Source organism: Salvelinus sp. IW2-2015, unplaced genomic scaffold (genome assembly GCF_002910315.2).
Source record: "Salvelinus sp. IW2-2015 unplaced genomic scaffold, ASM291031v2 Un_scaffold1748, whole genome shotgun sequence".
NCBI classification, from domain to species: domain Eukaryota; kingdom Metazoa; phylum Chordata; class Actinopteri; order Salmoniformes; family Salmonidae; genus Salvelinus; species Salvelinus sp. IW2-2015.
In genome coordinates, this window is record NW_019943130.1 from 143,499 (window position 1) to 156,153 (window position 12,655).

At 41.3% G+C, this 12,655-nt stretch overlaps 1 protein-coding gene across 3 annotated transcripts in view; it reads left to right on the plus strand.

Moving 5' to 3' along the window:
• The window catches only part of LOC112071865 (GAS2-like protein 3), a 32,185-nt gene extending 26,776 nt beyond the window's left edge, over window positions 1-5,409 (plus strand). For all 3 annotated transcript variants that reach the window (XM_024139294.1, XM_024139295.1, XM_024139293.2), the window contains exons 6-9: window positions 365-428; window positions 847-988; window positions 1,598-1,705; window positions 2,748-5,409. In XM_024139294.1, the coding sequence (XP_023995062.1) occupies window positions 365-428; window positions 847-988; window positions 1,598-1,705; window positions 2,748-4,007 (1,574 nt within the window). In that variant the 3' untranslated portion in view covers window positions 4,008-5,409. The remainder of the gene's footprint in view (window positions 1-364; window positions 429-846; window positions 989-1,597; window positions 1,706-2,747) is intronic.
• Window positions 5,410-12,655: the final 7,246 nt, after the last annotated feature.

The following is a 12,655-nucleotide window of genomic DNA, read 5'->3' on the forward strand; positions in this document are numbered from 1 at the left end:
GAGCAGAACCATGGATGTACAGTTGAGGTAGGGTCCAACTCCATTCCATCCCACCACTCTTGTAACATTACTACATTATTCTTGGAGTTGATTAATGGCTCCTTAGCTTAATCGGTTCAAAGGAACATGGGCTGAGTTGTAAGCCTTTAATGACTGAACGGAGCAGATGCCTCCACTGCAGCCATTGTCTGGCTTTTTTGTTTAAGCCATCCTCCTTAATGACATAATAGGATCCACCATAGAGAGCAATTAACATAAGTTCTCTATGTGGACACCTCCTCATTATAAGTAWTGGGTTTGTGACACTGCTGCGATACTATACAACCATGTCGTCTCTACGGTATGTATTTTCTCTGTCTCGCAGTTCTGCACAAGGATCCCAGGCAGGTGTGTCTGTGTCTGCTAGAGATTGGCCGCATCGTCTCCAAGTAAGTTTCCCTTGGTTGATAGATGATGTACAGTACCAGTCAAAAGTTTGGACATGCCTACAGTGATTCCATGTGTTATTTCATAGTTTTGATGTCTTCACTATTATTCTACAATGTAGAAAATAGTTTGAAAAATAAAGAAAAACCCTTGAATGAGTAGGTGTGTCCAAACTTTTGACTTGCACTGTATGTGCTGTAGATGTTGCACTGTGACAAATGTAAGCTAAGATCATTCTAGAACATGACCACCACGTTTTGTTTTTACCTTTCACTGATCCTGTAGTTATGCAATGTGGTATGTTGCAGCTGTTTTGGGATAGAAAGATGGACAAGGCAGCAAAAGTGAAATGTGTGGCATCTTTTTTTCCATTCCTAACAGTCCCTTTAAAGCACTGAACTGATCTGTTTTTCTCCATAGGTATGGTGTGGAGCCTCCGGTACTGGTGAAACTGGAGAAGGAGATTGAGCTGGAGGAGACCCTGCTGAAGACTACAGGGCCTGCTCCTGCAGTCAAAACCTTCACTGTGTGCTGCCAGCATGGGGGCCTCTACCAGMCTGGGGCAAGTCACTCCAGGAGTTAAAACTGTGCTAATGTCAAATTTCTACTGACTAAATAGGGACTCGACTCTCCACTTTCCTCTCCTCTCATCTCTCTTGTTGTTCTATTAAAATAGTTAGTGACCCAGTTCATCAGATCCAAAATGGCGGCAGCGGTGGCTCTAGTTGCCTCACTGCTCAGGGCTGTATGAGTCATTATGGTCCTCGTGATGCTCCATCCATCTGGGGTCATGTGACTCTAGCCTGTGGCACCAATGCAGCTCAGTCACAACATCAACAAACATCAGAACACTTCCTGTGTCCACAGCCTAAGCTGCATGACACTTAGCCTTTGATGATTAGTGTCTTTGCCAAAGCGGTCCTCTTCAACTACAGTATTCAGAGGCTGCTACTGAATGCTGTTCTATAGCCTTTCAAGTCTTTGCAACTTAAAATTGGTTCATTTGAGTTCATCGGTTCATTGCGTTTTCCTGTTAGCAACTCTACTTTATCCTTAGGCGATGGGTTAATGAAACAGGGTTTCTCAATGTTTTAGAAAGTGTCTTTCCCATGTTCTTGCTTCCTTAGCCAGGACTCTATAGGCCCATGTTAATTCTCACTCTGTGTTACAGGAGCAACATCTGATGGACGAGCCGCCGTGTAACTGCTCCCAGAGAGTATCTATTGAATACCTGTCAGAGGGCCGTTATAGACTGGGAGACAAGACCCTCTTCATCCGGGTGAGCAGCACACACTGTATAGTGACACACTGAACACTCCCAAGCATTGAACACCAGTGTTGGAGTCAATTCCATTGCTAAGTGAGCATTAGACCTGTAGCTAGTGACACACCCTTTCTGTCCTCTGCCAAGAGACCAGGAAACATCTCTATATCGTAACCTCATTCATTACCTGGCCACTAATCCAAAGGTTCAGTCTCGGTGCCTGGCACAAGTTTGGCTGTGTCAGCACTGTAGAAATTAAATTACTACACTTGATGTAATTCTATGGTCAGTACCTGTCGTCTGGTCCTTTTAGACCTTCACATACTATAGACCAGATAGTCTTGGAGACTTGAGACCAACCTATATAGACCAGATAGTCTTGGAGACTTGAGACCAACCTACTATATAGACCAGATAGTCTTGGAGACTTGAGACCAACCTACTATATAGACCAGATAGTCTTGTAGACTTGAGACCAACCTACTATATAGACTAGATAGGTCTGTAGACTTGAGACAAAGCATTTTGGAAAAGTCAAGTAAGCTTAGTACCGATGTTGGCTATTTAAGGCTGATAAAATGGTGATACAACTGGAAAGTAAAAGGCCGTGCTAAGTATAAAAAGCAGAGGTGTAGGGTAAAGGAAGCAGGAAACGTCTGTCTCAGTTGCTCATGGTTCCACACAGCAGCAGATCACTCCCTAAACTCATTAGGGAAGCAGAGTGGATCTCATTAGTACTGGACCTACAGGAGGGATTACATTATATTGGCCAGCGTTAGCACTTCCATCAAACAGCAGMTGAAAAAATWGATGGTAGCTGTAGATAGTAGTTGGCAGCACCGTAGATATTAGTTGGTGGTAGTAGGAGTGAGTAGTGAGCGGTTAGTAGTGGTGGTATACTGGTTCCTCCTTTAAAAGCTGTGAGCTTACACTGCGGGACTTAGAGGTCATTTTTCCTTTAGCATGGTACCCTGCGTCACCACTTCACTGTTAACTTTAAAGAGACAACTGAAATGTCTCACATTTATCCCTGTCTCTCCCTCTCTCACTGTGGTAGATGCTGCATGGGAAGCATGTGATGGTGCGTGTGGGGGGTGGCTGGGACACCCTAAGGGGTTTCCTGCTCAAGTACGACCCTGGCCGGGTGCTCCAGTTCACCACTCTGGAGCAGAAGATCCTGGCATACCAGAAGGGKCCACCGGGCCACGGCTCTGCAGCAGCRGCCCCTCCACCTGACATGGACCCTCTCGCTGCAGTCAACCTCATCCCCTCGTCTTCYTCCTCGTCTTCCTCTGGTTCGGCCTCCAAAGCCACCTGCACCCCCGTCTCGACCCCTACTCTGCCCAGGAAAGCAGCCGCAGCACCCAAAAAGATCCTGCAGATGCMCCTTCCCTCCCCCAAGAAGCCCACCCAGAAGCCCTTGCCAATCCCCAAGAAGGTGGCTGCTGTGTTGTCCACCCTGTCTTCGCAGCAGGGCCCAAGCCCTTCCATTCACAGTGGCAAGAGCCAGCAGACGGCGCCTCTGCTCCATTCCTCTTCTTCCTCAGCCGTGGCTCCTTCTGCCCCCAAGCTGAAGCTCAGGCCGTCCCCTCGTGGCGCCCTCTCCCAGCCTCGTAGCCCTGTGTGCCCCGAGCCCTCCTGTAAATGTCCTAAACCCTCCATTCCATCCACCCACACCTCCATCACAGTGCTTCGCCCCGCCACAGCCCCATCGAGGGTCCCCTTCCAGAAAGAGGGCCGACCCCCAACCGGCGCYACCCAACGCCACCTGTCTCAGAGGCGGCCCGCCTCCCCGGCCTCACGCCTTCATCTGGATGTTGCAAGACGGGTCCGTCCAACCCCCCGGGTGACTGTGCCAACACCCAGGCCTACAACGGCCCAACCCACCAGGGCACTAACCCCTACCTCCAGGACTGCCACAACAGTCCTGCCCAAATCCACCATCTCGCTCCCCAAGAGCAAAGACACCACAGCCAAAAGCCAGGCCCAAACCAGGGCCATCCCCAAAGTGGTTGTGCCTCCACGTGGTGGCACCCCTGGGCGGGTACCAGGGGCCCCTAGTGGCTCTTCCGCTGTTGGCAAGACCAACCAGAGAACGGTACCAACTGCACAGAGGGCAGGACGGAGGCAAGCGCCTACCACCAACACCTCCTCTCTCAAACCGGAGCCCACCAAAACGGCCCCCCAAAAAACCAGCCCCAACATCAAAGCCCTCCCCTCCCAAAAGAACACTGCTCTCACAAAGAAGACCCAACTCAAGAACAAAAATGAGGACCCTTATTTTGAAATGAACGGTAGAAGGCATCAGAAGACGTAAAGACGTGAGACGTAGTTGGGGGACGTAGTAACGTGACGGGGAGGGACTGTACTGTCTTACTGAACATTAATGCTTCCATCATGGTATTTGTCTGAAAAAGTCCCCAACCAGAATTCTGCAGAACACCAATGTCCACACAAATATATACCCAACCGGTTACAGATGCAGCAACTGTCAAGACACAAGCTAGTGTGTAACTTTCAAAACGCCATTTGCACCGCTACCAATTTTACATTTATGTTTCTCAGTTGGTTAGATTTTTTTTATGTTACTTTGTCTCCTTTTATTGTCCTGTTGTCAAAAGCTCATGCTTCAATAGCATTTTACAAGAAGTACATTTTTATACAGTCTTTGAATGGGTTGAGAAGTGAATGATACTGATTTTATCTGAGGTCAGCTCAATTCAGTCTTTAGCCTAACACAGAAACACTCAATGGAAGTGTTGTAAACCAACATCCCATCACCAGCCTTTTGTTTCGTATCCTTTTTCCATCATTTGAGTGTTTTTGAAAGCTTTCTAACATCTATTCGTATGTCTTGAGGTTCCCTAGAGAGGGCTCTATCTTTGTCCATCTGATCTGATACATATTATTTCTCTGCATATAAATGTTTGACTTTTTAACGTTGACATTTTCTTTTCAGAAAGGGTCATTTCTGTGCAGAGCTAAGTAAGGCAGCACACTTTGAACATTTGCTTTTTGAGTTTTTAATATTCATTACAAGCAGGTTACTGTAACCAAAGTTTCACATGTTTGACAGAAAGTATAACTGGACTGAATGTTTGTCCTCTGTGTGGATAAGCATTTCATTGATGGAGGTTTGATTGAATATAGACGTTTGTTTTTCTTTGTCACAGACTGGATGATGAATGGGGTGTTTTCCATTTTAGAGGTCAAATTAAGCACTGTTGTAATGTTTCTCGTGTGCCTTTAGAAATGACTGTTGTTGCTGAGTGGCTTTAGAATGTACTAGAAACTAGGGTTTTAATATTTGTTTTTACAAATGAGAATTGCACAAAGTACAAGCACTCTGACTGATTTTTAAAAAATGATTACATGGTCAAATCTCAAATGAATTACTACTGATAATATGCCTGTAACACATCCTTTGAACACGTAGTAGGCGATTGCAACTAAGGGACAAGCGAAGCCCTTAATAATTTTACGGAGGGGGAAGTTATCGTGAGGTAGATTTTAATTTGATTCTCTTTTTATTGATCATATTTTTACTTTTCTATGTGAGCTTCATGTGTAAGTTACTTTATCTGTTTTCTTGGTCAGCACTTTATTAAAACCTCTTGGTGTGTTTGTCAATTTGAATGTTGATTCTGTTGATTTGTGTTGTCTGATCTACCTTTGTTACATTGTCCAATAAAAGGCCAAACGTTGCCAGACTTCCTGCACTTCATAATTGACAGTAACATTTGAAGTCAGTGGAAATGATATTGACTTAATTTCCAGGAACTAAGCATACTCATACCCTTTTCACACTCTTGTGCTAACCCAAACCATACTGCGCTAGCTTTCACATTGTCCTTTCCAGCATAGTTTTAGCAACTACAATGGATGCGTAACCAGGCTGGCACAGTAGAGCGTGGCTTGGCCTAGAATAATCCTAGGGTTTGGCTCAGTAGTGTGAAAAAGGTATGAGTAGATGTGCAGCTGAAGTACTAGAAGGTCATTGAAAGTTGAGATCTGTGCAGTCAGATTAGAGCCATATACTTAGTTCAGTATGGATTCATATCATTTCCACTATAGTCCTTGGTTACCACTTCATTTTCTTGATCAGCTCAGTGATGGCTGCTTTATTGAGGAACATTGTGATGGTTGGTTGTCTTAGCTGGGGACCTTAAAGCGGCAATCAGCAGTTGAAACGATAACAAATTGTCCTCCCTGTTTTGGTAAAAAGCTGACTACTGGGGCTGGAGAAATGTACCCACTGAAATCCATAGAGCAATGGTTGCAAGGAGTGACCATCTGTAATATACAAATTATAGTTTTAACCATGGTTTGAGGTTAAATGGTGTTTACATTTACTTGGTTTACAAACATTGGAGTAAAACGAGCTTGTATTTTGGATTCTGATGGGGTAGGACAGTTGAACTAAGCTCAGTGTTAAAAACAAACACCTTCCTAATATTGAGTTTCACCCCCTTTGCCCTCAGAACAGCCTCAGCCTCATGCACTACAAGGTGTCAAGTGTTCCACAGGGATGTTGACTCCAATGCTTCCCACAGTTGTCAACTTGGCTGGATGTCCTTTGGATGGTGAACCATTCTTGATACACACAGGAAACTCTTGAGCATGAAAAACCCAGCAGCGTTGCAGTTCTTAACACTCAAACCGGTGCGCCTGGCACCTACTACCATACCCTGTTCAAAGGCACTTAAATATTTTGTCTTGCCCATTCACCATCTAATGGCAAACATACACAATCCATGTCTCAATTGTCTCAAGGGTTAAAAATCTGTCAGTAAGGGATCATAGCTTTCACCTGGTCAGTCTGTCATGGAAAGAGCAGGTCTACCAAATCCATTCATTTTAATATGTTTATTACTTCTCCTTGCCATTAACATTCACCTGATAAGATGTGAAAAAATGTGTTGCTAACATATGATGGGGTGGGCGTCGCTGGGCATGAAAAGGTTAAAGATCCCTGCTCTAGATGTCTCTGTGTATGTGTTATGTACCTATTGTTTTCCCAGTAATTATATCTAATACAACTTTTTTTTAAATATAATTTGTCAAGGGAGACTTGCATTACAGCCTGAATTTAAAATGTATTAAATATAGATTTTCTTTGCTAGCCTACAAACAATACCCCATGATGTCAAAGTGGAATTATGTTTTAACTGAAAAGCTGAAATGTCTTGAGTCAATAAGTATTCAACCTCTTTGTTATGGTAAGCATAAATAAGTTCAGGAGTAGAAATGTGCTTAAGTCACATAAGTTGCATGGACTCACTCTGTGTACAATAACAGTGTTTAACATGATATTTGAATGACTACCTCATCTCTGTGTGATAGGAGAAAACTGAGGATAGATCAACAATATTGTAGTTACTCCACAATACTAAATAACAGAGTGAAAAGAAGGATACCTGTACAGAAAAATATATATATATATCCCTTTGAGCATGGTGAAGTTATAAATTACACTTTGGATGGTGTATCAACAATCCCAGTCACTACAAAGATACAGGCCTTCCTAACTCAGTTGTTGGATTTTACCATGAGCCCAATGGTGACTTTAAAACAGTTACAGAATTTAATGGCTGTGATAGAACACTGTGGATGGATCAACAACATTGTAGTTACTCCACAATACTAACCTAAATTACAGTGAAAAGAAGGAAGCATGTACAGAATAAAAATATTCCAAAACATGCATCCTCTTTGCAATAATGCACTAAAGTAATTCTGCAAGAAATGTGGCAATTACATTTTTGTCCTGAATACAAAATGTTACACATTACTGAGTACCACCATTCATATTTTCAAGCATAGTGGTGGCTGCATCACGTTATAGGTACGCTTGAAATCCTTACGGACAGGGGAGTTTTTCAGGATAAAAAACTAACGGAGCTAAGCACAGACAAAATCCTAGAGGAAATCCTGGTTCAGTCTGCTTTCCACGAGAGACTGGGAGATGAATGCACCTTTCAGCAGGACAATAACCTAGAACACAAAGCCCAATCTACACTGGAGTTGCATTCCAAGAAGACGGTGAATGTTCCTGAGTGGCTGAGTTACAGTTTGACTTAAATCTAGTTGAAAGTCTATGGCTTGACCTGAAAATGTTTGTCTAGCAATGATCAACAACCAATTTGACAGAACTTGAAGATTTTTGAAAATAAATCACAATCCAGTTGTGGAACGCTCTTAGAGACTTACCCAGAAAGACACAGGTGTAATCGCTGCCAAACATGCTTCTGCAAGGGGGGACTCAGGGGTTTGAATACTTATGTAAATGAGATATTTCTGAATTTCATTTTCAACAAATTTGCTAAAATTTGAATTCAGGATTTAACACAACAAGGTGGAATAAGTAAAGGGGTATGAACACTTTCTGAAGGCTCTGTATGTGATGGAAAGAGCAGGTGTTCCTAAAGTTTTGAACACTCAGTGTATAAATTATATTCTTCAACAATCAATAGGTACATATCATTAATTTAAAAGTCCAAAAATTGATGTAGCAATTAAATATTTTCTATGGATGTAGAAGATTACCCCTTTAAGATGAGTGCACTAACTGTAAATCGCAAATAAGATTGTCTGCTAAACAAATCAAATGTTATGTAAATGTAATACCCAGTGCCATTTCTTAAAAGTGATGAGATTCAAGCCATCCACATTTGCTATGGTATGCATGTCCTAATGAATACGACCCTGATAACCATATAATAATCTTGCAAACTTCCATAGTGTAACAACAGACTGTCTGAATCAACACAACTGAAACAAATTTACAGGGCAGTCAATGAAACTCCCAATTGTAAGGTTCTATATGCGTTACACTCAGGCCTCCTGGTGGCTTGAATTGGTGGTGAAACAGGACTAAAATTGTGACAGAAAAATGTGAAATACAAACTCATATTTATCATACTCCAAGAATTCAAACATATTGCACAAAATAATATTTTACACAAATAATTTTACTTATTTTCCCCATAAACTGTAGCTGGGTCACATTTGACCCCAATATTCTCAAGGGTAATTGTCTGCTAAATTTCCTCTTGGATCACTGAGGTTAGGATATGTACTTACAGTGCCTTCAGAAAGTATTCATACCCCTTGACTTATTCCACATGTTATTGTTTTACAGCGTGAATTTTAAAAAGTGTTACCTTACCTTCAAATATCATGTTAAACACTATTATTGCACACAGAATGAGTCCATGCAAATTATTATGTGACTTGTTAAGCACATTTTTACTCCTGAACTTATTTGGGCTTGCCATAAAAAAAGGGGTTGAATACTTATTGACTCAAGACATTTCAGCTTTTCATTTGTAATTAATTTGTTAAAAAATATATATACACTACCKTTCAAAAGTTTGGGGTCACTTAGAATTATCCTTGTTTTTGAAAGAAAAGCAATTTTTTTGTCCATTAAAATAACATCAAATTGATCAGAAATACAGTGTAGACATTGTTAATGTTTTAAATGACTATTGTAGCTGGAAACGGCAGATTTTTTATGGAATATCTACATAGGCGAACAGAGGCCTATTATCAGCAATCGTCACTCCTGTGTTCCAATGGCACGTTGTTTTAGCTAATCCAAGTTTATAATTTTAAAAGCCTAATTGATCATTAGAAAACCCTTTTTTGCAATTATGTTAGCACATATGAAAACCTTTGTCCTGATTTAAGAAGCAATAAAACTGGCCTTCTTTAGACTAGTTGAGTATCTGGAGCATCAGCATTTGTGGGTTTGATTACAGGCTCAAAATGGGCAGAAACAAACAACTTTCTTCTGAAACTCATCAGTCTATTCTTGTTCTGAGAAATGAAGGCTATTCCATGTAAGAAATTGCCAAGAAACTGAAGATCTCGTACAAAGCTGTGTACAACTAGCTCTAACCAGAATAAAAAGAGGAGTGGGAGGCCCCGGTGCACAAGAGGACAAGTACATTAGAATTACATTAGAGTGTCTAGTTTGAGAAACAGATGCCTCACAAGTCCTCAACTGGCAGCTTCATTAAATAGTACCCGCAAAACACCAGTCTCAACATCAACAGTGAAGAGGCGACTCTGGGATGCTGGCCTTCTAGGTAAAGTTGCAAAGAAAAAGCCATATCTCAGACTGGCCAATAAAAAGAAAAGATTAAGATGGGCCAAAGAACACAGACACTGGACAGAGGAAGATTGGAAAAAAGTGTGATGGACGGATAAATCTAAGTTTGAGGTGTCAGGATCATAAAGAAGAACATTCTTGAGATGCAGAAAAAATGGAAAGAAGCTGGAGGAGTGCTTGACGCCATCTGTCAAGCATTGTGGAGGCAATGTGGTGGTCTGGGGGTGCTTTGGTGGTGGTCAAGTGGGAGATTTGTACAGGGTAAAATGGATCTTGAAGAAGGAAGGCTATCACTCCATTTTTCAACTCCATGCCATACCCTGTGGATGGCGCTTAATTGGAGCCAATTTCTTCCTACAACAGGACAATGACCCAAAGCACAGCTCCAAACTATGCAATAACTATATAGTGAAGAAGCAGTCAGCTGGTATTCTGTCTATAATGGAATGGCCAGCACAGTCACCAGATCTCAACCCTGTTGAGCTGTTGTGGGAGCAGCTTGACCATATGGTATGTAAGAAGTGCCCATCAAGTCATTACAATTTGTGGGATGTGCTTCAGGAAGCATGGGGTGAAATCTCTTCAGATTACCTCAACAAATTGACAACTAGAATGGCAAAGGTCTGCAAGGCTGTAATTGCTGCAAATGGAGGATTCTTTGACGAAAGAAAATTTTGAAGGACAATTATTATGTCAATTAAAAATCATTATTTATAACCTTGTCAACATCTTGACTATATTTCCTATTCATTTTGCAACTCATTTCATGCATGTTTTCATGGAAAACAAGGACATTTCTAAGTGACCCCAAACTTTTGAACGGTAGTGTATATACAGTTGAAGTCGGAAGTTTACATACACCTTAGCCAGTATTTGGTAGCATTGCCTTTAAATTGGTTAACTTGGGTCAAACGTTTCAGGTAGCCTTCCACAAGCTTCCCACAATAAGTTGGGTGAATTTTGGCCCATTCCTCCTGAAAGAGCTGGTGTAACTGAGTCAGGTTTGTAGGCCTCTTGCTCCCCACACGCTTTTTCAGTTCTGCCACAAATTTTCTATAGGATTGAGGTCAGGGCTTTGTGATGGCCACTCCAATACCTTGACTTTGTTGTCCTTAAGCCATTTTACCACAAACTTTGGAGTATGCTTGGGGACATTGTCCATTTGGAAGACCCATTTGTGACCAAGCTTTAACTTCCTGACTGATGTCTTCAGATGTTGCTTCAATATACCCACATCATTTTCCTACCTCATGATGCTATCTATTTTGTGAAGTGCACCAGTCCCTCCTGCAGCAAAGCACCCCCACAACATGATGCTGCCACCCCTGTGCTTCACGGTTGGGATGGTGTTCTTCGGCTTGCAAGCCTCCCCCTTTTTCCTCAAACATAACGATGGTCATTACGGCTAAACAGTTCTATTTTTGTTTCATCAGACCGATGACCACTTCTCCCAAAAAGTACGATCTTTGTCCCCATGTGCAGTTGCAAACTGTAGTCTGGCTTTTCTGTGGCGGTTTTGGAGCAGTGGCTTCTTCCTTGCTGAGCGGCCTTTCAGGTTATGTCGATATAGGACTCGTTTTACTGTGGATATAGATACTTTTGTACCTGTTTCCTCCAGGATCTTCACACGGTCTTTTGCTTTTGTTCTGGGAATGATTCACACTTTTTGCACCAAAGTACGTTTATCGCTAGAAGACAGAACACGTCTCCTTCCGGAGCGGTATGACGGCTGAGTGGTCCCATGGTGTTTATACTTGCATACTATTGTTTGTACAGATAAACGTGGTACCTTCAGGTGTTTGGAAATTGCTCCCAGGGATGAACCAGACTTTTTGTCTGAGGTCTTGGCTGATTTCTTCAGATTTTTCCATGATGTCAAGCAAAAAGGCACTGAGTTTGAAGGTGGCCTTGAAATACATCCACAGGTACATCTCCAATTGACTCAAATGATGTCAATTAGCCTATCAGAAGCTTCTAAAGCCATGACATCTTTTTCTGGAATTTTCCAAGCTGTTTAATTGCACAGTCAACTTAGTGTATGCAAACTTCTGACCACTGGAATTGTTATACAGTGAAAGTGAGTGAAATAATCTGTCTGTAAACAATTATTGGAAAAATGATTTGTGTCATGCACAAAGTAGATGTCCTAACCGACTTGCCAAAACGAATGTTTGTTAACAAGAAATTTGTGGAGTGGTTGAAAACAAGTTTTAATGACTCCAACCCAAGTATATGTAAACTTCCGACTTCAACTGTATATACACTACCGTTCAAATATCATTCCACTTTGAAATTATGGGGTTTTGTGTGTAGGCCAGAGACCAAAAGAAATCTAATTTTAATCAATTTTAAATTCAGGCTGCAATACAGCCAAATGTGGAAAAAGTCAAGGGGTGCGAATACTTTCTGAGGGCACTCTATCTGTTTCATAATTATTATTATGTTTTTTTAAATCAGATATTGTGCATTTTACCAACATTTTCACAAATTTCTCATTATCGTAACAGTCCAAAAAATTCATAAACCAATACATTTCTAATATTTTGTTCACATTTCTCGCCAAATGAAAAAATCTGAGTTAAACATAACACTGAAAATAAATTAAATTATAAAATTATAATAAAATTATATCAGACTTTTTTCCAATTTGAGTGTTTTAGCGGTTTGGTAGTGAGAAGGTCAAGTGAGATAAAGTGGGTGATTGAGAATAAGAACCTTTATCTGAAGGCATTTAAATGAATAAATTAATTTAACCTTAACTACTCCTCTGAATTATGCATCATAGGTTAATAAAAACTAAATATGATAGTTTAATGTAAATGTCAACTTGTATTACATTTTTGATTTAT